Here is a 26,287-nt window from a genome sequence, read left to right on the forward strand (position 1 = left end):
TTTGTGGACTCATTATATTTTGCAGTATTTTAAAATTCAGCTTATGGCAACAAAAATACTTTTCTCCAGTGTACATATATGAAAGTTGCTTTTAATGTAAAAATATTATAGTTTCTTTAAAATATGTTAGATTATTTTTGGAATAAAGGATCATTGGTGATAGCGATTAATTTTTGTTATCACTATAACCCTGCACTGAATTGGCCCTCTAGTAGCTAGAACCTTCATTAAAAGAAAGTTTAGTGCAAGTGACAGTGAAAACACCAGCAAAATGACAAAGACATAAAAAATACAAAAGATACAGTGTGATCAGTCAGTGTTGTTCAGAAGGAAAAATTCCTTCATTGCTTAGAATTTTTAAAGCTGAGAGTCCAACCAGAGTTAATATGTAGAACTCATATTAAAGGGACAGACTTACGTAAATGTGTAAAAATAAATTTTACCCTGGCCTATCAATTTCTTGGACACCTCTTTTCCAGTAACCTCTTGTACTACCCTCTACCCATTTCTATACTATTCCCAACACTTAGAATAGTTCTGCATTTGAGATAGCATTTTCAAATGTACTGCATCTGACCATAATGAAATCTCTCAGTAAGTTAGTAACTCATCTGTTCTCTTGTCGTATTTTCCTTTTAATCCAGCATAAATGCTATGACTTAACATGTTTTTAAGTTTTTGGTCCATATTCTCTACTATCTTTGCAAAGTATCTTTTCCCTATTTTCTTTTGTGTTAATAGCAGATTATATAAATTAAGGAGGCATTTGAAGGAGTATTTGAGTTATGGAATATGGACATTATGTATGTGTTATTCTGTAGCATTTGGGAACTACTTCAATTCATGGTGTAACTAAAGATTTTTAACTTGTTAAACAATTTCAGACCACTTCCTGATGAACCTAAACATTTAAAATGTGAGTTAAAAGGAGGAAAAACAGTACAGATGGGCCAAGAACTTCAAGGAGAAGTAGGTTAGTATGGCTTGCCTTAAAAAAACAAAAAAACAAACTTCTGTGATGTTTCCTTCCATAGATGTTTTAGATATATAATCTGAAAGGAAAGCTTTTGGGTTCACATAATGTTATTGTTTTAAAATCTGTTGTCAGATAAGATTATTTTGGTTATCTTTGCCCAGGCTGGCATAGCTTTAAAATCAGTTTGACAGACATTTTGTTAAAAAAATCTTGCCTTTTGTTAGAAGTAATAATATTACTAATTAGAAGTTAATAACAAAAGTATGAAGTAAGCTTGGCATGTTGCACATGCCTGTAGTCCCAGCTACCCAGGAGGCTGAGGTAGGAGGATTGCCTGATCCAAGGGGTTTGAGGCCAGCCTGGACAAAATAGTGATACCCTACTACCAAAAAAATTATCAGAAAAAAAAAATTATACTTTAAGTTCTGGGATACATGTGCAGAACGTGCAGGTTTGTTACATAGGTATACACATGCCATGGTGGTTTGCTGCACCCATCAGCCCATCATCTACATTAGGTATTTCTTCTAATTTTATCCCTCCCCTAGCCCCCCACCCACTGACAGACCCCAGTGTGTGATGTTCCCCTCTTGTGTCCATGTGTTCTCGTTGTTCAACTCCCACTTATGAGTGAGAACACGTGGTGTTTAGTTTTCTGTTTCTGTGTTAGTTTTCTGAGAATGATAGTTTCTAGCTTCATCTATGTCCCTGCAAAGGGCATGAACTCATCCTTTTTTATGGCTGCATAGTATTTCATCGGTGTATATGTGCCACATTTTCTTTATCCAGTCTATCATTGATGGGCATTTGGGTTAAAAAAAAAATTCTTCTTTAAACATAAAAGTATAACATACATATATGAATGGATTCCTATGTATTTTTTCTTATGTCTAGAAAATTGCATTCAAATCTTCAGATTTTCATGGTAAAAAATTTGATTAACATTTAATTAAACGTAGTTGAATATACCTGTGTAAATTCTTGATGTTTATTTTGTAGTGATTTACTTTAAATGACCATAATTATTTTATACCAAAAATTACTCAGAGAACAAAGAGTAAGTTTCTAAGCATGTTTTTATAAAATATATCATGGATATTTATATTTTCTATTAAAAGATAATACTAAAATAAAACTTCCCCCTTTTTTAGTTATAATAATTACGGATCAGTACGGAAATCAGATTCAAGCATTTTCACCAAGTTCTTTATCTGCTTTGTCAGTTGCTGGAGTTGGACTTGATAACTCAAATTTGAAAACAACCTTTCAGGTATGGCTACTTTCTATACCGTTTTGGTTTAGTTCACTCCATTGTTTTATGTGTAACAAAAAGTTTGAGAAAAACTAGTATAACAAAAAAGCTTGGTTTTAGTTTTTAAATTGAAAAATCACGAAAGGCATTTAAAAAAACATAATGAAAAAGTTTGAACATATGCAGAAATAAACATAGAATAATAAGAGTATTTCTTGTGTTTCCATAATTCATCTTCAGCAATCATCATTCTCTCCATACCATATTATTTTGAAGCAAATTCCAGATGTCATTCCATTTTATCCATAAAGATTTTGGATTTAGATTTTTTTTTTTAATGATAGCTTTTCATAGTAACTGTTTAAATAAAATTTCTTGGTGTTTAAACCCTGTATAACAGAATACTGAGGAGAAAAGGCATTATAAAGGTTTGCAACGGTGCAGTTAATTCAGGTTAGCTTGAAAAGTAAAAACTCTGGTGGAATTCTTTGTTTATTTAAAACAAACAAGCATGCTATACTCTGATTGGAGAGAGAGAGACAACTTTAGGGAAAAGGCCATGCTGGAGTTGGGTCTTTAAAGAACCTGCCAGTCCCCAGTGGATGAAAGAGGAGATCTCTCAGGTCAAAGGGAAGTTAAATTCATTTAGATCATTGAATGCTTTTTTAAACTTTTCCTCCTCTGAGAGTTTTTATTATACTTTTTCTTAACAGGGCAGTCACAAAATAACTTCCATGTTTCCCTTCTAACTAGAGTTTCTGTCTACAGTAATCTGTTCTGCTATTTTCTAATTTCGAGAGCATCATTTTCACTGCTAAGGAACTTTGAGTGGTATTTTGTTCCCTGAACAGTGATAAAGTGTGCTCTTTGACTTTTAGGTTCTTCCATTATCTAGCTTCACTGTACAGGTAGATGGAATCAGAAAATAATTGTGCTCTGTTGTTATGAATGAACAGTCCCTGCTTCCTATCAGTCTGTGCACAAGCTCCTAATTGCTCCTAAATTATAACCTGTCTTCCTACATCTTCAGTTATCTCTTCTACCAGATCAGTCCCACCAGCATGTAAACATGCTGGAATGTCTCTCATCTTAAACAAAAGGAAAAATCCCTCCAGAAAAGCCACCAAAGCTTCATTTGGCCCTGTATTCCTATCCATCTACTGCCCGAGTCCTCCATTTTATAGTAGAACTCCTTGGAAGAATTGTATATTTTCATTCCTTTTCTGTCATTCTGTAGCAAGCCACTCTGATCATGTTTTTCTGCTCTGTTCTACCTGACCAAATTAATGGGTCAATTTTCAGTTCTCATGCTACCCATTAGACCTATCAGCATGTTACATTCTACTGCATTTGAGATCCATTGCCTTAGTATGACCTAAATGCCTATAGTATTCCACCCTACTGTAATCTCACCCCTTTCTCTCTCCGTAGCTCTTTACTCTCCAGACAAGTGGACTTTTTTCTACTCCTGTCATTCTGTAATTGACATATACTATCTTTTCTCATTTTCAGAATTCTATGTTTAATTCTATGTGTACCCATCTACAATTTGTAAATGTAATTTCATTTTCAAGATTTGAAATAAAACCAGAACAATTTCCAACATGACTTTAAAAAGAAATCACCCCTTCAGAAGGGCTTTTGGTTCAGAATGGCTATTAAATTTGGAACCCCAGGATAGACTTTACGTATTTTGAACTTCAGTACATTTTGCTAAGGATTATCTATTTAATTTGTTTTCTAAATGTTGAAAAATTCTTCTGTGCTTATTGGGGTTTTAGGAGAGATTAATTTTGATTATTTTACAGTGACTTTTTACATAAAATGTTCTGTTCTGCAAATCATTGTTTGAGAACATAAAACATGAAGTTTTCTCTCTGATTTAGTTATTTAATTTTTTGAGACAGAATCTAACTCTGTTGCCCAAGCTAGAGTGCAGTGCAGTATTGCGAATGTGGCTCACTTGTAGCTTCAACCTCTTGGGCTCAAGTGATCCTCCCACCAGAGCCTCCCAACTAGCTGGGACTACAGACGCATGTCACCACACCTGGCTAATTTTTAAATTTTTTTGTAGAGACAGGGTCTTACTGTGTAGCCCAGGCTGGTCCTGAACTCCTGGACCAAGGGATCCTTCCACCTTGGTCTCGTAAAGTGCTGGGATTATAGTCATGAACCACTGTGCCTGGCCTGATTTTAAAATTTTGGTGAAATATTGTTACAGCAGCCCAGAAACAAAACAAATAAAATTTTGATGAAGTAGATTTGCACCTAGTAGAATAAGATGACTAAATCATCAAGGGTCACCATTAAAATACGAATACTGCCACAGTCATGCCAGTGTGGAGGCATTCAGTCATATTGCAAAGATTGTAGGCTAGTTTCATTGATTCTCATTGATAGGATGTGTTAGGCATTGTTCTGAGTAAGAGATTGAGCAGTGACAAATCAAAGCTCCTGCCCTTGTGGAAATCATCTTGTCATGGAGAGGACATGTAATAGATGAGAAATAAGAGGTAAGAAAAATGAAGTAGGGAAGGGGATAGATAGTATGCCAATAAGTAAGGTGGTCAGAGAAGTGCCTCTTATTAAGGTATCATGTACAAAAATCTAAAGAAAAACAATGTGTATATCTGGTAAATAATATTGCAAACGGAGGGAAAGAACAAGTGGAAAGGCTATTCAGGTAGCAGAAAGGAGAAAGTATAAGGAAGAGAGAAATTAAGAAAAGATAAGGTAAAGAGACGTAGCCAGAACCTTTTAGATCCCCTATCCCTTGAAAGAAAAAATTCAGTTTCTCCTGTCTTAAAAATAAAATGTATGACATGCTATTATTGCATGGGTGCAATTTATTTGCTGTCATGTTACCAGGAAACATCTGTCTGCCCATGGGTTAATGACAAAACATTTTATTTTGTTTTTCTGAAAACTAAGTGATATCCTCCCGTCTTTTCTTAATGTACTTTTCCTCACTAGGAAAACACACAGAGTATAAGTGTAAGAGGCATCAGATTTATTCCAGGTCCTCCTGGAAATAAGGATCTTTGTTTTACTTGGCGTGAGTTTTCTGACTTTATTCGGGTGCAACTAATTTCTGGACCTCCTGCTAAACTTCTCCTTATAGACTGGCCAGAACTAAAGGAGGTAAGTCATTTCATGCCTTCACTGAAAGAATAATATCATATGGCTTATTACTTTCAGACTGTCAGTGGATCAGAATAGATATATTTTGTTGCTGAAGTAACAGTTGTTAACAGTAAAAATAACAAAAGAGCAAGGTAATGTGAGGCTTAATACTTTTTATTTAATTAATCATTGTGTCCTCATTTGTTAAAAATAGTAAATATAGTAATTCAGATCCTAAAAACTACATTAACTACATTACAGAAGATTTCAAACATGCATAAAAATAAAAAGAATAGTGTAGTGAACTCCCATGTGCCAGTTACCTAGTTTCTGCAGTTACTGACTTTTGCCAATTTTGTTCTTTGTTCTCTTACACCAATCTAATAACTTTTTTGTTGGAGTTTTAAAAAGCATATCCCAGACGTCAAGTCATACCCATAAATACTTCAGTATGCCTTCCTATGCAAGTACTTAAATCTTTTTTTTTTTTTGAGATGGTGTCTCACTCTATCGCCAGGCTGGAGTGCAGTGGCCTGATCCCAGCTCACTGCAACTTCTGTTTTCAGGTTTCAAGCAATTCTCCTGCCTCAGCCTCCCGAGAAGCTGGGACCACAGGCACACACCACCATGCCTGGCTAATTTTTTTGTATTTTTAGTAGAGATGGGGTTTCACCATGTTGGCCAGGATGGTCTCGATCTCTTGACCTCGTGATCCACCTGCCTCAGCCTCCCAAAGTGCTGGAATTACAAGCATGCGCCATCATGCCCGGCCCTTAAATCTTAAATAATAATTTTGTAAATATCTGCCAAATCTTTTGATTTTCTTTTTTAACTGAAGTTTTAGAGTTCTAATTTGATTGATGGGTAAAAATTGTACATATTTATTGTGTACAACATATTTTGAAATATGTATACATTGTGGAGTGGTTAAATCAAGCTAGTTAACATACCGATTACTTCACATATTTTTTTGGTGAAAACATTTGAAATCTATTAGCAGTTTGAAGAATGCAGTATACTATTAACTATAATCATTACATCATACAATAGATCTTTTGAACTTAATACACCTATCTAACTGAAATTTTGTATCCTTTGATACAATTCTAGTTTTAAAATGTCCATATTCTGGCATTTGGTTATGGAATAGGAATAGCAGGGCCTTCACTTTTTTTTTTTTTTTTTTTAAGACTGGGTTTTACTCTTGTTATCCAGGCTGTAGTTCAGTGGCATGGTTTTGGCTCACTGCAACCTCCGCCTCCCAGGTTCAAGTAATTCTCCTGACTCAGCCTCTCAAATAGCTGGGATTACAGGCATGTGCCACTATGCCGCGCTAATTTAGTAGAGGTAGGGTTTCACCATGTTGGCCATGGTTGGTCTTAAACTCCTAACCTCAGGCAATCTGTCTGCCTTGGCTTCCCAAAGTGCTGGGATTACAGGCGTGAATCACCACCCCCAGCCGGGACTTTAACTGTTTATATTATAGCTAACTTTAATTTTTATTTTAAAAATTAAAAAAAATATATTTTTAATAGAGACAGGGTTTCACCATGTTGGCTAGGCTGATCTTGAACTCCTGGGCTCAAGCTATTCTTCTGCCTCAGTCTTCCAAAGTTCTGGGATTGCAGGTGTGAGCCACCATTCCTAGCCCACGTTTTCTATAAAAGAAAATGAACTCACACGATCATGGTAGTAGGTGAAAATATCTTAGTAAAGGATATTTTCTAAGAAAGGTTAATATGCTGATACCTTAGTTTGAGATTGTTCTTTTTCATTTATGAGTTTAAAAAGCAGATAAACTGGTTATGACAGTGTACTTTATAAAATACGGTTTTTAAAATAATAGTGTGTTGACTAAAAGGTTTTACCGAAAAACCAGTGCATTTTTTTTTTTCTGGGAGCACTTACAAAACATAAACTAACCCACTTTTTATACTTATTGATGCCAATGAAGGATTTGTTGATTGACTGTGATCTTGAACAGTTGTGTGGAACAGTTTTACGGTGGAAAAAATCTGGACATGTTAGCCTTGTATCGTTTTTGGGGATGAATATAAAAAATAATGACAGCTTGTTAGCTTAAAAATTTATTCTAAGAGTTATTTGTAGATACCATAATAATCCAGAAGCTTAAAATAAAACAAACTAATATTCAGTTAGAGATATGGTTATATGTAGATGAGACTAGTTGCTGACCCACCTTACCCTCAATAGGATCTGTGTACAAAGGAGGAACATATAATACACAAACATGATGAATAGAATATATGTGTATTAATAAACACATATATTATTCTTTATAAATGAGGGAACTGGCCAGGTGCAGTGGTTCATGCCTTGTAATCCCAACACTTTGGGGAGACCAAGGTGGAAGGATTGCCTGAGCTAGGAGTTCAAGACCTGGCAGGGCAACATAGTAAGAATTTGTCTCTGTAAAAAAATAACAAAGACAAATGAGGAAACTGAAATTCTGAAATATTAACATGCCACTATTAAAAAGTGACATTAAAAGTGATATTAATATGTTTATGAACATTTGATTTTGGAAATTTGCATTTTCTACTATTTTCTAGAAAACTTTATTATTAGCAGTTTGGGCTACAAGTCATTTACTAAAGATAACCTTTTAAAGTAGCTAGGAGTTCTTTAAAAACTTAGACTGTCCTTTAAAGGTAGTTTGGGTAAACAGTCATGTGATTAGGAATACAATACAATACTATATGTTTATATTTGGAAACTCAGCACTTTTCAGAATTCAAGCTTTTTATAAACTTTGGCAGCAGGAACACAGCTGTAGCAGAGTAATCTTTATAGTAGAGGGACATTATAACTAAACTCAAGGGTCTTTGGTTTCTTTCATAATGTCGTATTCATAGCAGACTGTTAATTTTTCTTTCCATTTTCGCAGCCTTTCCTCGTAATCTGGTAACCAACTACCTCAGTTAAGAGTAGTGGGTAGAGGAAGCAGAAAGAACATTCTTGGTAGAGGAGAGACGATAAATCAGTTTTTTGTTGTTGTTCTCTTTGTTCTCTTTGATCTTTTTTTAACTTTTAAAAATTGGGCCTTTGTCAGGTATCTTGTTTAACACTGTTTCCTTGGATGTTTCCTATTAATAACAGGTCAGTAGGCAGATTTCTAGAATTATACAGCCTTACATACTAGCTAGGGGAAAAGCAAGAAGAGCTTTGAGTCAACAAGACAGTGAAGATCATAAGTGAGTAGTCCTATTTAACCAAGGGCTAGAAAGTCGTATTACTGCATTTAATGCACAACGGCAGAGAGCTGAACATTGACTGAGGGAGAAGCTAAACTACAGATTGCCAATGCTAAATCTGAGAACCAAAGATAGGTTTCTATTTCTGTTGAACATATTCTAGTACTTATATAGCATTTACATTATATTAGGTATTATAAGTAATCTAAAGATGGTTTCAAGTGTATGCTTAGGTTATATGCAAACACTATGCAATTTATATAAAAGAGTTGAGTATCTGCAGCTTTTGGTATCCACTTGCGGTCTAGAACCAACCTCCTGTGGATGCTGAGGGAAGACTGTAATGTCAAGTGCTGCTTTTCCTTTTCTCAGATCATTTATCATTTCTATAAGAGGGTCACTTGCGACAACTTAGTTGGCTTTCAAAAGTTTATTTTCATTGACCAAAGAAGCCGTTTGCAAGTAGAACAGAGATAAATTAAGTGATTGTTACACAAATAAGTAATTGCGTTGTTTGGCCCATATATTTTAGTGTTTCTTAAAATATTTCTATTCTTTTCAGTCTATTCCAGTGATTAATGGAAGAGATTTACAGAACCCTATTATTGTTCAACTTTGTGATCAGTGGGATAATCCAGCACTGGTACCACATGTTAAAATAAGTCTTACAAAAGCTAGCAATTTAAAGGTAAGTTTTAAACTTCTTTACATTTTCACTTAAAATTCTGGATTTCATTTTCATGATAGTGTCTTTAGCTGTCATATTGCTTTCTTAAAAAAATACATTTTACATAATCTTCATTACTGCTTAGATTAAATAAACCTCAACATTTTTTATAATTATTTTGAGGAAGTAGAGTTTATATCTTACAATAGTACAACAAGGGGTCAACATTGTACAGTTATGGCTGTTTTAGTGTTTCTTAGATAGTACTAGTAAGACTTGCATTTCAGATTAGGATGAGTAATAATTAACACTGACAAAGTGAACGAAGACAGATACCACAGTGACCTGTAGAATGGATTAAGGAACAGGCATTATTGGGGAAACAAACATGGTAAGGCTAAACAAAAAGAGTCATGCATGTACTTATCCGCTATTATCTTACGGAGAGCTACCAGATCCTGGGCAGAGCTGCTAGAACATACTGGTATGTTCTAGGGTGAGGCTCCTCTCCTCTGTTGTTCTTTTTATGGGGCAGGTATGAACGTGATCTTGTAAAGTTTGGGAACAGTCTTGGCTACCAGAAAGTTCAAGATTAGGTATCAGTTATTCCCATGAGTATTGAGAAGCTGCTTGGGATCTAGTGGCTGGTGCAAAGTTGGAGGCCCTCTTTCTAGGGGAAAGAAGAAAAGCTTCTAGTCCTTGCAAAGTTGTTTTGTTGTTGTTGTTGTTGTTTTTTTTCATTTGCTGCGATGCCCGAGCTTGAGTGCAATGGCGCAATCTTGGCTTACTGCAACCTCCGTCTCCTGGGTTCAAGCAATTCTCCTGTGTCAGCCTCCTGAGTAGCTGGGATTACAGGCACGAGCCATCATGTGTGGCTGATTTTTATATTTTCAGTAGAGACGGGGTTTCACCACGTTGGCTAGGCTGGTCTAAAACTCCTGACCTCGAGTGATCCACCCGCCTGCCTCAGACTCCAAAAGTGCTGGGATTACAGGGGTGAGCCACCATGCTTGGCCACAGAGTTATATTTTTATACCATCTCTTCTGTTTGTTGAAGGGAATTCATTGGTCCCAGCCAGCTTGTTGCTAGGCAAGCCAGAGGGAGTTGGGGTCATATTCAGACAATCTTGAGTATCCCTCCACATGTATTTTATAAATGTAATGGGAGAAACCAGTTGATATGTAAAGATGATGTTTCTCTTGCAACTAATTAGTTCAATCAGAATCCCAACAGGGATTTCCCAGAACCTGACAAGGTGATCTTAAAAGTCACATGGAAGATTAAAGTGCTAGGAATGGCTTGTTATACACATGGACCTGTTTTCATAGTAATTAGAGTCGGAGTTTTTAAGACTGTTAAAGGTGGCTGATATTGCTACTATCAGACCTGAAAAGACTTACTTCTCTCTGGCTTAGCAATAAGGATTTGATACCCAGATGGGAGATATATTTTGAGAAAGATGGGTTAAGAGTCAGTGGACCAGAGGGTAATTGGGACAGGTATAAATAAACATAGGACTTCATCCTATCATTTCAGGTACTCTTTCTCATTTTTTTCTATTTAACTATTGCTTTTCCTGTCTGCCTGTACTATTATTACCTACTCTTTAGGTTCTATTAAGTTGAAATGGGTTTTAGGGTTTAGGAGAAAGTCTGATTTTTCTGTTACTATGATCTACAAATTCGCAGTTGTTCTGAATGTTTGCTACCAGTAGAGTAAGACAATGGTTATTTTCAACCCCAAATAAAGATAAGATTCTAGTTTTTGGAGAACCATATGTAAAAGGCTGAAAGATCCTTCTAAACCAGTTATTAGGAAATGTGCCCACTGATTCTTAATCACTTGGAAGTGAAAGCTTGGCTATCACCGTGAATGTAGTATTGCAGCAGAAGTTTGAGAAACATATCTGAGTAGACATTCAAGAGAAAAATGAAGTAAGAGTGAAGATAGTGCTATAATCCTTTGTCTTGAGTATGTGTGTAGAGTATATATTTCTCCAGTGCTATCTCCTACACCTGCCCCAGCTTTGGAATATACCTTCAGTGTTTACATAAACAAACTTCATTTGATGTACCAGTGACATTGAAACAGTGAACATAGAAATTTGCAACTTAGTAACTGAAACATTAAATTCTAGTTGAATTGATCAAGATGAGTGATTGTTACTCTCTTTTGGATTATGTCATTACATACTACATTATTTCAACTTGTTCAAATTTTAAAAATTTAGATTTTAAAAGTATGCAAATACTGCTTTTAAAATAGGAATAAAGGGAAAGAATATTGTAATGGAAGAAAAGAACTTGATTGATCTCTAGAATTTTCTAATTAACCATTTTATTTTGTTTTTAGCTCATGCCTTCAAACCAACAGCATAAAACAGATGAGAAGGGCAGGTCTAATTTGGGAGTATTCAGTGTTTTTGCCCCTAGGTAAGAACCAAAGTTTGATAGTTGTTGGCATTATAGAGAATCATTTTTCTTATTGCTTGCTGAAGTTAAGAGTAATGACTGTTCTTCTATTTAATGTTAGGCAAGAGTTGAGACTGAATAGAAGTTGAGAGGTTTTCTAAGAGTTGAACTTTGTGTAATTGTCTCAGAATTTTTAGGTTATTAACTAATGTAATTTGAACTCCTCTCCTCTTTTGTTTTGTTAGGGGAGAGCATACTGTGCAGGTTAAAGCCATCTATAATAAGAGTATCATAGAAGGACCTGTAATTAAATTAATGATTCTTCCAGACCCAGAAAAACCCGTTCGTCTAAATGTTAAATATGACAAAGATGCTTCCTTCTTAGCTGGGGGTCTTTTCACTGGTGAGTATTTCACATACGTAAATAAATCTATGATGATAATTTTCCTTTTACATTAGTGGAATAAATTATTTATCCTAGGTGTTCATTGCAATAAAAAATCATGCTTATGATAGCGTCTTAAAGAAAATAGCCTCTTAAGTGGCAAAGAAAATATATTTGACTTAGCAATGCCTACCCTCATTCCCATGTCTTACATTATTTTAATGTCAAGAATGAACTGAAAGTTCATACATAAACTGATAGTCTGAGGTAATTAATTTTGGTGGTGTTTGTACATTGACTGAATTATGAAATTGTGTAAAAGAAACAGGAACTAAATGGTGAGAATTACAAAGTTAAGGTCTACTAAATATGATGTTGTTATCTTAAACCCATCATAACTAGAATTATTTAGCTTAATTTGAATGGAAATATATCACATCAGCCTTTATGATTAAAGATATTTCAGAACAACAAACATTTATTAAATAGTACTGTGTTAAGATACTATGCTGTGCTCTGAATTGTGATAATGAATAGCACGGTTTTCAGTGTGCTCAGTCTAATGTAGGAGACAGGGAAGCAAATGATTTCAATACCATATGGCAGATGCTAAGTCAATAGGAAATTAGTTTTTGCTTCACACAAATAATTTTCTGGAAGACTTCTGTTTTCTTAAAGCATGAATTCCTGTACATAGTTTTAAGTAGTGAATGAAGCACCTCAAAGTTTAGATGTAAAATTTTTTAACAATAATTTTTAATAATTAAGTTACATGTATACATAGCTTTTTATACTTTATCAAGTAGACTATACTTTGTATAAAGTAAATCTATTTCAGGGAGATCTATCCTGTGATTAAAAAACTAATAACAGGTGCCAAACAAATGTTTCGGGTGGTAAATATAATGGGAATATTATATATAATGTTCTTTTGGCTATTGTATGCTCTTGAAAACCATAAAAGAAAGTAAATATTCTGTTCTTGGAATACATAAAGCATATGGTGCTGTAACCAGTTGGTCTAACTCTTAAGTTGCTGAGTATATATAGTCTAGTCTTTTTGGTCTTGTATGCTAGAATTTACACATTTCATCATCAAAATTATATTATTAACATTTGAATAAGATATATGCTTTAAGGCATACAATTATTTAACCATATCCATTAATTGAACTGGAAAGAAAATAATTTTTTAATGTTTTTAATCATGACAGATTTTATGATTAGTGTTATTTCTGAAGATGACAGTATTATTAAAAATATTAATCCAGCACGTATTTCCATGAAAATGTGGAAGCTATCTACCAGTGGGAACCGACCCCCAGCAAATGTGAGTCATGGGAAGCATTTTTTGAAGTTAAAAATAGTTCTTACATTTAACTTAAAGCTAAATTTAATTTAATATAAATATATAATGTTACATAAATTTGAGAAACGGAAGTTAATTCACTCTATTTTTTGGGGTTAAAGAAATTACATCATGTATGTTTCAAAATTAAGGATTGATGCTACTGAAAAAGAGTAGTCTACGTTGTGATTTTTCTTAACATTTTAAGATGCCTACACATTAAAATTATTTCATCTGAAGGACAGCATAAGGGCATAAGGCAGAAGATATTAAATATCATGAGGGGATAATATAGAAAATGAGATAGTAAAGAGATAGGATTGGTAGACTGCTTGAAAGAGTGAAGAGAGAGTTCGAGGGTCTAGAGCAATGCTGTCCAGTAGAAAGATGACACCTGGTGTTTCAGCTTTCTAGTAGCTACATTAAAAAGCTAAAAAGAAATAAGTAGAATTCTAATGTTTTTAACCTTTTAATATATCAAAACTTACCATTTCAACATATATTCAGTAGTTTAAAAATTATTGCTGGTATTTTACATTCTTTTATCTTACCAAGTCTTTGAAATTTGGTGTTTATTTTCACTGTATATCAATTCAGACAAGCTACATTTCAAGTGCCCAGTAGCCACAACTAGCCATTAATTACCATATTGGACAAGGAAGATCTGAAATCTAAAATTGGAAACTAAAGTTTGTCAGTGTCCTGATACCTACTTCAACATTTATGGCTCATTTTAATCATTGGTTTTGGAAACTATTTTGCTTAATTAATCCTGAATCTTTGCTTGCTTAATTTAGACTGTCAGTTCAGTCAAGTTGCTATTACCTTAAAATAGTATCACCATAAAGATCTATTGTGTGTCTTTTTTAATGGGGTGTCATTCCACTGTGAGTAATCTCACATTGTACTTCACATGATATATACATGTGTATGTCTACCTGTATCATAAATGGGATCTGGATTCACCTTCAGTTCAGGTATATAATAAGTTTTCCTCCTAAGTATACTATGTTAAATTTTGTCATTTTCCCCTCTCCCCTTCTCCCTACTCACCTTTCTAGGCAGAAACATTTAGTTGTAATAAAATAAAAGATAATGACAAGGAAGATGGCTGCTTCTATTTCAGGTATTTCTCAAATAATTTCATATTTTGAATACATACCTTGTTACAAAATAATTCAACCCTGGAGATATTTGTGGGCTCACCTGAGGAAAAGTAATTTATTATCAAATAGAAATATTAGTATCTCTAAATTTTTGTCTGTTTTTGGGAAAAGGTGTGTTTTCATTTTTAAGCTTTAAATTGGTTTTAAGCTTTGTAAATTGTAATTGTATTTGCTTTTGAAACTATCAAAGTCATCAGAAGAATTCTTTTATGTTGTCAAAGCACTTTATAATTCTTTATCATATAGGAGGTTTCTATAAAGATTGGACTGACTTTTGACATTTTTGTGACTTTGAGAATGTTGCTGCTACATTCTGGACCTCTATTTTCAAATCTGAAAAGATATGTCTTAAGTTTCTTTAAAAATCCTTTGTCATCAAAAGGGTCAAAATGCTCATTATATTTGTTCAGTGCTTTTTCACACTAACTGGTAAAGGACCAATCATGGAAGCTCCACCTCTTACCTCTTCCAGTTATTACCTTCCTCCTTCCTGTTGTGCTTGCCACACACACACTCTTGTAGACACACATGTGCACATACCACAAACCCTCTCTTGACTTGGTCTTAGAGTTCCATTTATCTTACCATACATCCCTATCATCTCTGATTTAATTGTGCCCATTTTTGAACTTGATATATACAATTTTTTTTTTGTATATGACTTCTTGCACTCAGCATCATGAGATTATTCTGTAGCATATACGTATAAATCCATTCATTTCCATTGCTATATAGAAGTCCATTGTGTGAACACACTACAGTTTTCCTAATGGCTATTTGCATTTTAAGTTTTGGGCTATTGCAAATAGCCAGTATATGTGTATATGTAGAGCTGTACATTTCTAAGCATAGCTTTAATAGCATTCGCAAGTTTTGTATGTTTTGTTTTTATTAGCATTTAGATCAAAAATTGTTTTTTCTTTTTACTTTTTTCAAACCAGGGTCTTACTCTTTCATCTGGGCTGGAGGGCCATGTGTAACTCACTACAGCCTTGAACTCCTGGATTCAAGCAATCCTCCTGCCTTAGCCTCCTTAGTTCCTAGGACCTCAGGTGTGCACCACCACACCTAGCTAATTTTTTTTTTAATTTAGTAGATATGGGGGCCTCACTATGTTGCCTAGACTGTTCTCAAACTCTTGGTCTCAAGTAGTTTTTCCACTGCAGCTTCCCAAAGTGCTGATACAGGCATGAGCCACTGAGTCCAGCCTTGGATTAAAATATTTTCCAGTTTTCATTGTGATTTCATCCTTTGACCCATGGTTTATTCAGATGTTTACTAAACTGTGAAATTTTCTAATTATCTTTTTCGATTTCTAGCTTAATTCTACCATGGGCAGAAAGTCTACACTGTATGATTTCAGTCCTTTGAAATTAGTTGGTATTTGTTTTTGTGCTGGTTATATAATAGTCAATTTTTGTATATGTTCCAAATATATTAGATAATAATGTGATTTTTGTATTTGAGGTACAGTGTTCTACCTTTTATTTAGTTTTTTTGTCTTTCACCTAACAGTGTAGTAAATCTCCAATTTGTCTATTTTTTTATGTTAGTTTTGTAGTGTTTGCCTTACATATTTTGAGGCTTTGTTATTAGGTATATACAGACTTAGATTGTTATTATATTTTTCTTGCAAATTAAACCTGTTATTATGAACTATTCTTTTTCTCTAGTAATGTTTTTTGCCTTAAAGTTTACTTTGATAGCAGTATACCAACATTCCTGTGAATGACGTGCAAAAGTCACTTTAGGAATCATGAGGATTAGTGTGTGCATGCATGTTTGCGTGTGCTTGCGTGCGTGTGTGTGTGTGTGTATGTATACTTTTAAGTGTATCATTTGTAAATGGCATTATCTTTTTTTTTCTGATAATCTTTGTTTTCTAATTGAAAGTTTAGATCTTACATATACCAATTCACTTGGTTTGGGATCTCTTGTTTTCTGTGTGATCCATCGGTTTTTTTCCTCTTTCCTGTTTTATTTATTTATTTATTTATTGTTTCTAGTTGTCATTTTCTGTTTCTTTGTAACTTGGTAGTTATACAGTCTTTCACTGTTCTCTAATAGATTTCCTTAGAGATTTGTAACATGTATACTTGACATACCAATATCTAGTAAATTTGTATTTTTTTTGCTTTCTTGAGCAGTGCATGGATCTTGGACCATTTACTTTCATTCCTTTCTCCTAATTTACATGCCTTTTTTGTTGCGCATGTTAAACCTATCAAGGCATCATTTTTATTGCTTACAGTCAGTGTTCATTTAGATTTATTCATTTATCCTTTCTGTTAATCTTGAACTCAAGGCTTTCATCTGGTATTGTTTTCCATCTTGGGACGCTTCTTCAGTATGTCTGCTGGTGACGAATTATCTCAGTTTTACCTGAAAATATCTTCATTCCACCTTCATACTTGAAGGATATTTTTACTGTGTATGGTACTCAAGGTCAGCAGTTTCTTACCACCATCTTTCACTATCCCACCATTCTGTTGTCAGTCTCATTATTGTTTTTTAAAAAATATATTTTCCCTCCTTTGGCTGTTTTGTGGTTGGTTCCTCTTCTGCCTACCCCAGCAGTTCCTGCCAAGCAGTTTTACTATGCCTAGCAGTTTTACTATGATATGTCTATGTGGATTTCTTTTTTATATCCTGCTGAGTTTTCATGGGCTTTGGTTTTGTGGTCTTAAGTTTTAAAATTCTGTAAATTTTTTCCCATTCTTTTTCCCTTCTTTCTTCTAGGTGATTACTTTGAACTGTCTTCAGTTAACTGATTCTCTATTCAGTGACATCTGATTTTCTGTTAAATCACTTCTTGAGTTGCCAATTTCCATTTGGCATTTTCAGTTAATCAATGTATTAGAGTCTGCCTAGAGTTCCTTTAGTTCTGTTGTGATTTTCTCCTGGTTTCTGTAGTTTTAATTCTAGTTCTGTCCTTCATGTATCTGGTGATTCTATTATGGCTGTACTAGACATTTTATTTGTGAATATTTATAGAAATAATTGATATATAGGATAAGAGTATGTTACATTTGTTTCTGTCAGTTGTCTGGGCCGCTACCCATCTATTACCACTTCAGTCCAGTTTCAGAGATTTGAGATGATTCAAAGCCAAGTCCCATTTCTTTGGCAAGCTGGTCTGCTTTAGGTTTACCTGTGCTGCTAGAATTTACTCCCAGGAGTGAAGCATCTTTAAATGTGAAATCTCCATTCTTATCTTATATTCTACTGAGTTATTTTTTACTTTAGCTTATTAACTCTTGAACATTTTCAAGCAATTTTTTTGTTGTTGTTGTCCAGCTGTTTTCATCATGAAGGGTTGGCCTGCCATTTGGAAGCAGAAGTCTGTTTTAATTCTCTTTCTCTTTTTTTTTTTTTGAGACAGAGTCTCACTTTGTCACCCAAGCTGGAGTGCAGTGCCATGATCTTGGCTCACTGCAACCTCTGCCTTCCGGGTTCAAGTGACTTTCCTGCCTTGGCCTCCCAAATAGCTGGGACTAGAGGCACACACCACCACGCCTGACTCATTTTTGTATTATTAGTAGAGACGGGGTTTCACCATGTTGGCCAGGCTAATTTCAAACTCCTGACCTCAAGTGATCTGCCTGCTTTGGCCTCCCAAATTGCTGGGATTACAAGCACGAGCCGCTGCGCCCAGCCTTGTTTTAATTCTCAATATAACTTTCTTAAGAATTACCATCTCAAAGAAAACATACAGAGGAAGGTTAAATAATTTTCTTCAAGGTTACTTAAATGTTACAGTGCTGGGATTTCAATTCAAATATGTATTCAAAACCTGTGCTTTTTAATACATTGAGCCAGTATTTTGAGAATATGAGTATCATGCAAAAGCTACTCTAGGGATCATGAGCTACATTACACATACTGTAGAATATCATTCATATTTTCATTGTGGTAAAGCGTGACCAAAATAGGTTGATAAGTGTACTTCGTCTTAGGCACTGAGTTCCTTATTGATAGTTGAATCACAGTAAATACTTAGTATATATAGTTAAATATTTCAAATAATACCTGAATGGAAGTAAAGTTACATAGATTAGCAGGATGTTCTATAATTTTGAAATACAAAACTGTCAGAAATTTATAAAGTAGAAATGAAGCAAAATTTACTTTACATGTAATTCAGCATTTTTGATGTATTTACTGCTTTCTCAACTTCATAGTCCTGTTCTTTCAATTTTTATCATATCCAGTGCTTTTGTTCTGGATGTTTTGTGAAAGAATGAGCAGGTAAGAGGAACCTGGGAGTAAGCAAGAAATATTTGTTAAATGAATGAAGGTCAAAATAGTATTAGTAGTTCTTTCTAGTCATTTATTTTTGTGGAAAGAACAGAAATGTTGACACTTTAAATTCTTTCCTCCTTTATACAAACATTGTCAGTAATCTTAACTTTCTTTTCATTTTAGGGATAAAGTAATTCCTAATAAAGTGGGGACATATTGTATCCAGTTTGGTTTTATGATGGATAAAACAAATATTCTCAACAGTGAACAGGTTTGCTTACTTGTTTTGTATACCAGTTAGCTTTATATTTTCTTTTTTCCCCCTTGGTTCTGCATTAAATGAAATAGCTTTACATTTTCTCATGTCGTTTATGAACAAAATGTTTTGTTTAAAAGTGAAGTAGTTATTGGATGCAAAATATAAATAATTCAATTGTCAGGAAAATTAGTGTAGAATATGTTTAAATTTGTTCAATAATTGGCCTATTACAGGAGTAACATTTCCATTTGTCTTTATATCAGAGACTTAGTAAGCATTTTAGTGTGTTGTGTGGTAAAGTTGCTCATATCAACCATGCGTGAAAAAATATTAGTACTATTTCACACAGCCATAACAAAGAGTGAAATTATGTCCTTTGCAGCAACATGGATATGGCTAGAGGCCATTATTTTAAGTAAATTAACTAAGAAACCAAAAACCAAATACTGCCTGTTCTCCCTTACAAATGGGAGCTAAACATTGCGTACACATGGACACAAAGATGGGAACAGTGAACACTGGGGATTGGAAAAGAGGGGATAGAGGGAGGTGGGCAAGAATTGAAAAACTACCTGTTAGATACTGTGTTCACTGCTTGGATCACGGGATCATTAGAAGCCCAAACCTCAGCATCCTGCAATATACTCATGTAACAAAACTGCACATATTCTTTCTGAATCTAAGATAAAATTTTTAAAATAATAAAAATTGGAAATTAAAACTAAATAGTATTTCAGTTATTAGAATTCTAGATAGTGATGTTCAAGGTAGTTTAAGTATACATCATCTACATTTAATACTGTTAGTATAGGCTGGGCGTGGTGGCTCATGCCTGTAATCCCAGCACTTTGGGAGGTTGAGGTGGGCGGATCACTTGAGATCAGGAGCTCAAGACCAGCCTGGCCAATATGGTGAAACCCCATCTCTACTAAAAATACAAAAATCAGCTGGGCATGGTGGATGTGCGCCTGTAGTCCCAGCTACTCGGGAGGCTGAGGCAGGAGAATCGCTTGAACCTGGGAGGCGGAGGTTGCAGTGAGCCAAGATCATGCCATTGCACTCCAGCCTGGGTGTCACAACAAGACTCCATCTCAAAAAAACAATACTGTTGGTATACTAATTTTTTTTAATTACCTATGTTTTTTAATACCTCTAAGTTTGTTCTTAGATGGCCATAAACATCCAAAAATTAACCTGACCTGACTTTTATACTGAATCTTAAAAGAAAATTGGTTACTTTTAAAAGATTCGTGGAAATAAATTTTAGAAGGTAACATTTAATTTTTTTTTTTCTTTGAGAAAGAGTCTTGCTCTGTCGCCAAGCTGGAGTGCAGTGATGCAATCTCAGCTCACTGCAACCCCCACCACCCGGGTTCAAATGATTCCCCTGCCTCAGCCTCCTGAGTAGCTGGGACTACAGGCACCCACCACCACACTCAGCTAATTTTTTGTATTTTAGTAGAGATGGGGTTTCAGCATGTTGGCCAAGATGGTCTCAATCTCCTGACCTTGTGATCCGCCCACCTTGGCCTCCCAAAGTGCTGGGATTACAGGAGTAAGCCATGCAACCGGCCAAACATTTAATTTTATTTAGTATGCGCCATCATTATATCTTCCCTTCTTCTTAAATGCTAACGCATCGACATGTTGTTAATCAGAATGTCTCTCTTGTTTTGTAAGATTATAGTTGATGTCCTGCCTAATCAACCTGTGAAGTTAGTGCCTAAAATTAAACCACCTACACCAGCTGTTTCTAATGTTCGCTCAGTTGCCAGCAGGACCTTGGTCAGAGATTTACATCTCAGTATCACGGTAATGTTTATTTTCTTCCAAAGCTACAAATGGTAACAAGAAAAATTATCTTTGATTTTAGGGTACAAAATTATTTTTATGGATTCTGTCAATTGCTCTGTTTAAGGTTATAGAAAACTTGTACAGATGAATTAAATATTCATAAATATCTTTGTATTTTAATACAAATGGAGAATACATAGCATTATACATGAAGTGAATCCAGACATACTAAGCAGAACTGACTCAAAGTGCAGAAATCTCAAATCTGCCTATCTTTTTTTTTTTTGAGACAAGGTCTTGCTCTGTCACTTAGGCTAGAGTGCTGTGGCACAATCATAGCTCACTGCAGCCTCAAGCAGTCCTCCCACCTCAGCCTTCTGAGTAGCTGGGACCACAGGCACGCAGCACCACACCTGGCTAGTTCTAAATTTTTTCTGTGGGATTTTGCTGGATTTTGCTATGTTGCCCAGGCTGGTCTTGAAATCTTAGCCTGACGTTATCCTCCTTCCTCAGCCTTCCAAAGTGCTGGGATTACAGCTGTGAACCACCACACCCAGCTGCTACCTTGCCTAATACATACCTTTACTTACCTGTTTCATGTATATTAAATGAGTGTGAACTATGTTGACTCCTCAATGTCCAGTTCACTGAGGGGACAGAAGGAGATAAGTATTTTTTTTAAGAGATCTGCTCTGATGACTGCTCATAGTTAAGGAAGAAAATCAGAACTCCTCTAAGGCTGATTTCATAAAGAGTAAGCAGCAACATGGCTGCCAAAAATATTAACAAAAACATGTAGAACACAGTAGTAGGACTGCACCTTTATGGAAAATGTGTTTGGTGGGATATATATTTACTTTCATTTTATTTTCCTGCTTTAGATGATTGGTTATTTTTCCTCAAACATCTCTTTTCCCAAAACATCTTGTTGGGGTAAACAGTGCCATAGAATTACTCAAAGGGTCTTTGAATCTCACATAAGCACGATACATTGTGTGAGACACATATAGGCCTATTGGTTTTCAAATGTATACAGATGCTGCTGGAGTTAATAAAATAATTAAAGTCACTACAAGTTTATAGTAACTTTTTATTAAGCACTTTTTCACATCAGTAGGTGCTAAAAGTACATGAAAAGGTGACATTTTAAAATGGGAGTCCTTGTAATTCAGTAAGGTAGGAACTGTTGTATTAGGTGGAAGTCTATTGTTCTTTTATGGTTTCTAGAACTATTTCTTGCCTGTGGAATACTCAAACTTAGAACTGAATTCTGTGCTTAGATTAAGAAAGATCCAGATAATTTAATGTTGGGGGCTCTGTGTCTTCTTTCTGATTTGTATATGCTCTTCTCTGGGTTTAATCATTTGACCAGTTTCTCTAATTGTTTTCCATTTTTTATTTTAAGGATGACTACAATAACCATACTGGAATTGATTTGGTTGGCACTATAGTAGCCACCATTAAAGGTTCTAATGAGGAAGATACTGATACCCCACTCTTTATTGGGAAAGTTAGAACACTTGAATTCCCCTTTGTGAATGGTTCAGCTGAAATCATGGTAAATTTTTTATATCTTTTGGTAGATAGGATTTCTGTATTTAATGTTTTTAACCGTTTTTAAGATAGCTTTTCTTTTGTATAGTTATGAAGATGTTCTAATCATAGCACTAAATTGGAAAGTAAACTGAAATATTTTCTGATTTTGCTATTACATATTGAACCCAGGATCTTTGTAAGTAAGACTCCTCTTTTTCCTATGGGATGACAAACAGCTTTCTCCGATTCTAGTCATTTTTAACTTTAGCGACAATATGTGATGTTTTATGTTTCATTGAAAAGCTGCCATTATGCGGATAGAAACAAAATAAAATATAGCTCAGGTAAACTTTAATTAAACGCTTTGTTACTCATTTTTTTCTAAAATGAAAATAGTTTTATTTGTATTTTTAAAATATCCAGTGCAAGAACCTCCATAAATAATCAAGATATTGTCACCTGTCAGAGATAATAGATGATTAACAATTTATTATTACCTTCTGGAGTTTTGAAATATACACTAATGTTGCCTGCATGCCATTATATGTGTGTGTTCAGAGGGTGTAAAATTTCATTAATAGAATTATGCCTTTATAAAAATCTTTTCTTGTTTAACGTCTCTAATATCTTGTAGGTAAAAGTAAGCCTACATCATTGTCCATTAATGACCAGAATTTATTTGGTCAATCCTTAGTGAAAATTAGTTCTTTTCTAAAGTTTGTTGTTATCAACAGTGCTTCCATTAGCTTTCTTCTAAGTACAGTCAACCCCCCATATCCATGGGTTTCACATCTGTGGATTCAAAAATACTGGGAGAAAATTTCATCTGTACTGAAGACGTACAGATTTTTTTCTTGTCAGTATTATATAAATAATACAACAGCTATTTACATAGTGTTTACATTGTATTAGGTATTGTTATTAAGTAATCTAGGGATGATTCAAAGTATATGGAGTATGTGCATAGGCTGTATGCAAATACTACACCATTTTATATCAGGGACATGAGTATGCATGGATTTGGGTATCTGTGGGAGTCCTGGAATCAGTACCCCACAGATACCAAGGGATAACTATATATCCTTTTGCATGTATTATTATGTTAAGAAATTACTAGAGGCAGAACCTGTTAGAGATAGGATATGCATATTTTAAGCCTTTTAGTAGTTACTGCCAATTGCTCTTAGTTTATATTCCCACCAGAAGTATATGTCCATTTTACTCATATTAGAACACTATATATATGAACAGTTTTTAAAATTCTAACCAGGCTGGGCTCAGTGGCTCACACCTGTAATCCCAACACTTTGGGAGGCTGAGATAGTTGGATCACAAGGTCCAGAGATTGAGACCATCCTGGCCAAATAATGAAACCCCATCTCTACTAAAAATACAAAAATTAGGTGGACATGGTGGCTTGCACCTGTAGTCCCAGCTACTTGGGAGGCTGAGGCCGGAGAATCGTGTGAACCCGGAAAGTGGAGGTTGCAGTGAGCCTAGATAGCACCACTGCACTCCAGCCTGACAACAGAGCGAGACTCTGACTCAAAAAAATAAATATTGTAACCAAATATCCAATTAAAAATTTTTTTTGTTACTACTACGGTTGAACTTTTTTTGGTTTTAATCTTTCTAAGATTGTCCACTGACCATTTTAGAATTTTCATTTTTTTCTTAATAATTAAAAATATTAGCGCTCTTTGGTAAATAAGTACTTTTTCCTGAGGTGTTTTTTGTTTTGTTTTGTTTTTAGAACTTTCCTTTGTTTATATTGGAGGGGCAGATCATATTCACAATGCTATCTCTGATATCCTTATTCCTTTAATTTTTTATATTTCTGGGTTTTATTGACCCTTTTTCAAATCCATTAGTTTTCTTGGTATCTTTATCAGTAGTTCTAAAAATACTAATAGATGTGAAATGTTAGTTTTTCTTGTATTCTTGTTGTTGTTCATTTCTGTATCTAACTCATTGCTAATATCACATTGTTTCAATAAAATTAGACTTATACAATAGGAGCCTGCCAGCTGTACCTGGCCTAAAGACTTGTCAGTTGGTCTGGCAATGGCTGACCAATGCAGCATTTTCATTTTAATTAGTTTTCAACATTTAAAGTTCTGGAGTTGCATGTAAAAATCTGCATTTCTAATTTATTTGGTGAAATCTGAAGATCTGGCAACACTGGGTGAGGATTCTCCTATGCCAGCTATATGTGCAGCCTCAGTCACTGCTTCTCTCAGTGCATTTGGTTTCCAGTCAGCCGCTTCCATGCCACTTCTTTTCATTTATTGACATTGAAGACATATGTTATTTTCCACTTAAATTCACACTTGTTCTTTTATTTTTATTACAGTAGAGAATAAAGTAAAATTTTCTTGTGTCCTAATAAAAATTAGGTAATGAAAGCCACATTGAAAAACAAAGGGAAATGGGGAGACATACTTAACATGTAGAGTGGGTTTCTGTTGGAAGAAGACATCTAGTCCACTTTACCTGTTTTCCTATTTACCTATGTCCAGTTTTCTTGGCCCCCTTGTAGACATTTGAAATTGCTAAGCCTGCTGTTTATATTCCTGAGATTCAGACAGATTTCGCTATCCCCTAACAGCTGTGTATAAAAATCTCTTCATATCATGCATGTAAATGTCCTCTTACCACTAGAGGTCCCTGATATCTCACTGAATAAGTAGAAAACTCAAGCCCTACTTGGCTCCTGCCTCAGATATTGATTTAGTATATCTGAAGCAGGGATGTAGAATCTGATTTTTGACAAGCAGATGATTCTTATCATCAGAGAAGTTTAGGAAACACTGGTCCAGAGCACAACCAATATTTGTAAATGTTCCACATTATTGCTTTGTTTAAAGTTACAATCTAAATTTGTAGTTGCTCAAGTTTGTTAATTGTGCTATTTAAATTCAGTGTATTATTTGCCTACATGATCCGGAAATTTTTGATGGCAGATATGCATTTGTTTCTCATATGCGAAATTTCCATTTATGCTTGGATACGGTTTTGGACTCTTCAGTTCTCTTCATTTCTGTTATTCTGTTTATCCTTTTTTCTTGGTAGGTATGCATTAGGGACTAAAAACTATAAAACTGAGATAGGCGATACCTTTTTAAACAAGACATAAAGGAAAAGATTATATTTAAGTATATTAAGAGTTACACTTTCTGCTGGGCACAGTAGCTCATGGCTATAATCCTTAACACTTTGGGAGGCCAAGGTGGAAGGATTGCTGGAGCCCAGGAATTCAAGACCATCTTGGGCAACATGACAAAACCCCATCTCTACAAGAAAAAAAAAAAAGTACCCAGTTACCCAAGCATGGTGGCATGCATTTGTAGCCTTAGCTACTCAGGAGGCTGAGGTGGGAAGATAGCTTAAGCCTGGGAGGTTGAGACTATAATGAGCCATGATTATGCCACTGCAAACAGTGACAACGTGTTGATAATTGTTGACAGTGGATGATCAGATTTATTATGTGATTCGTTAATAGAACAAAAAGTTTTTACGGTAGTAAATTGAGGAGAACTATCGATTTTGCTATATGCAGTCATGTCATCACTTAATGATGGGCATATGTTCTGAGAACTATATCATTAGGTGATTTCATTGTTGTTCAAACATTGTAGAGTATACTTACACAAACCTAGGTGGTATAGCCTACTATATACCTGGGCTATATGGCATAACCCATTTCTTTCTTTTTGTTTTGTTTTGTTTGTTTAAGACAGGTCTCACTCTGTCACCCAGGCTAGCGTGCAGTGGTACACTCTTGGCTCACTGCAACCTCCACCTCCTGGATTCAAACGATCCTCGCACCTCAGCCTCCCAAGTAGCTGGGACTACAGGCATGCACCACCACACCCAGCTAATTTTTTTGTATTTTTAGTAGAGATGGGGTTT

At 34.9% G+C, this 26,287-nt stretch overlaps 1 protein-coding gene across 2 annotated transcripts in view; it reads left to right on the forward strand.

The window, feature by feature from the left end:
- Nucleotides 1-26,287, forward strand: part of SMCHD1 (structural maintenance of chromosomes flexible hinge domain containing 1) — a 151,624-nt gene that overhangs the window by 90,772 nt on the left and 34,565 nt on the right. For both annotated transcript variants that reach the window (XM_021672411.2, XM_021672412.2), the window contains 11 exons: nucleotides 885-973; nucleotides 2,128-2,246; nucleotides 5,202-5,369; nucleotides 9,129-9,254; nucleotides 11,587-11,666; nucleotides 11,891-12,048; nucleotides 13,245-13,360; nucleotides 14,440-14,504; nucleotides 18,970-19,057; nucleotides 20,726-20,857; nucleotides 22,245-22,397. In XM_021672411.2, the coding sequence (XP_021528086.1) occupies nucleotides 885-973; nucleotides 2,128-2,246; nucleotides 5,202-5,369; nucleotides 9,129-9,254; nucleotides 11,587-11,666; nucleotides 11,891-12,048; nucleotides 13,245-13,360; nucleotides 14,440-14,504; nucleotides 18,970-19,057; nucleotides 20,726-20,857; nucleotides 22,245-22,397 (1,294 nt within the window). The remainder of the gene's footprint in view (nucleotides 1-884; nucleotides 974-2,127; nucleotides 2,247-5,201; nucleotides 5,370-9,128; nucleotides 9,255-11,586; nucleotides 11,667-11,890; nucleotides 12,049-13,244; nucleotides 13,361-14,439; nucleotides 14,505-18,969; nucleotides 19,058-20,725; nucleotides 20,858-22,244; nucleotides 22,398-26,287) is intronic.

This window comes from Aotus nancymaae, unplaced genomic scaffold (assembly GCF_030222135.1).
Source record: "Aotus nancymaae isolate 86718 unplaced genomic scaffold, 86718_ANA_hifiasm-v0.15.2.pri h1tg000020l, whole genome shotgun sequence".
In the NCBI taxonomy this organism is placed as follows: Eukaryota; Metazoa; Chordata; class Mammalia; order Primates; family Aotidae; genus Aotus; species Aotus nancymaae.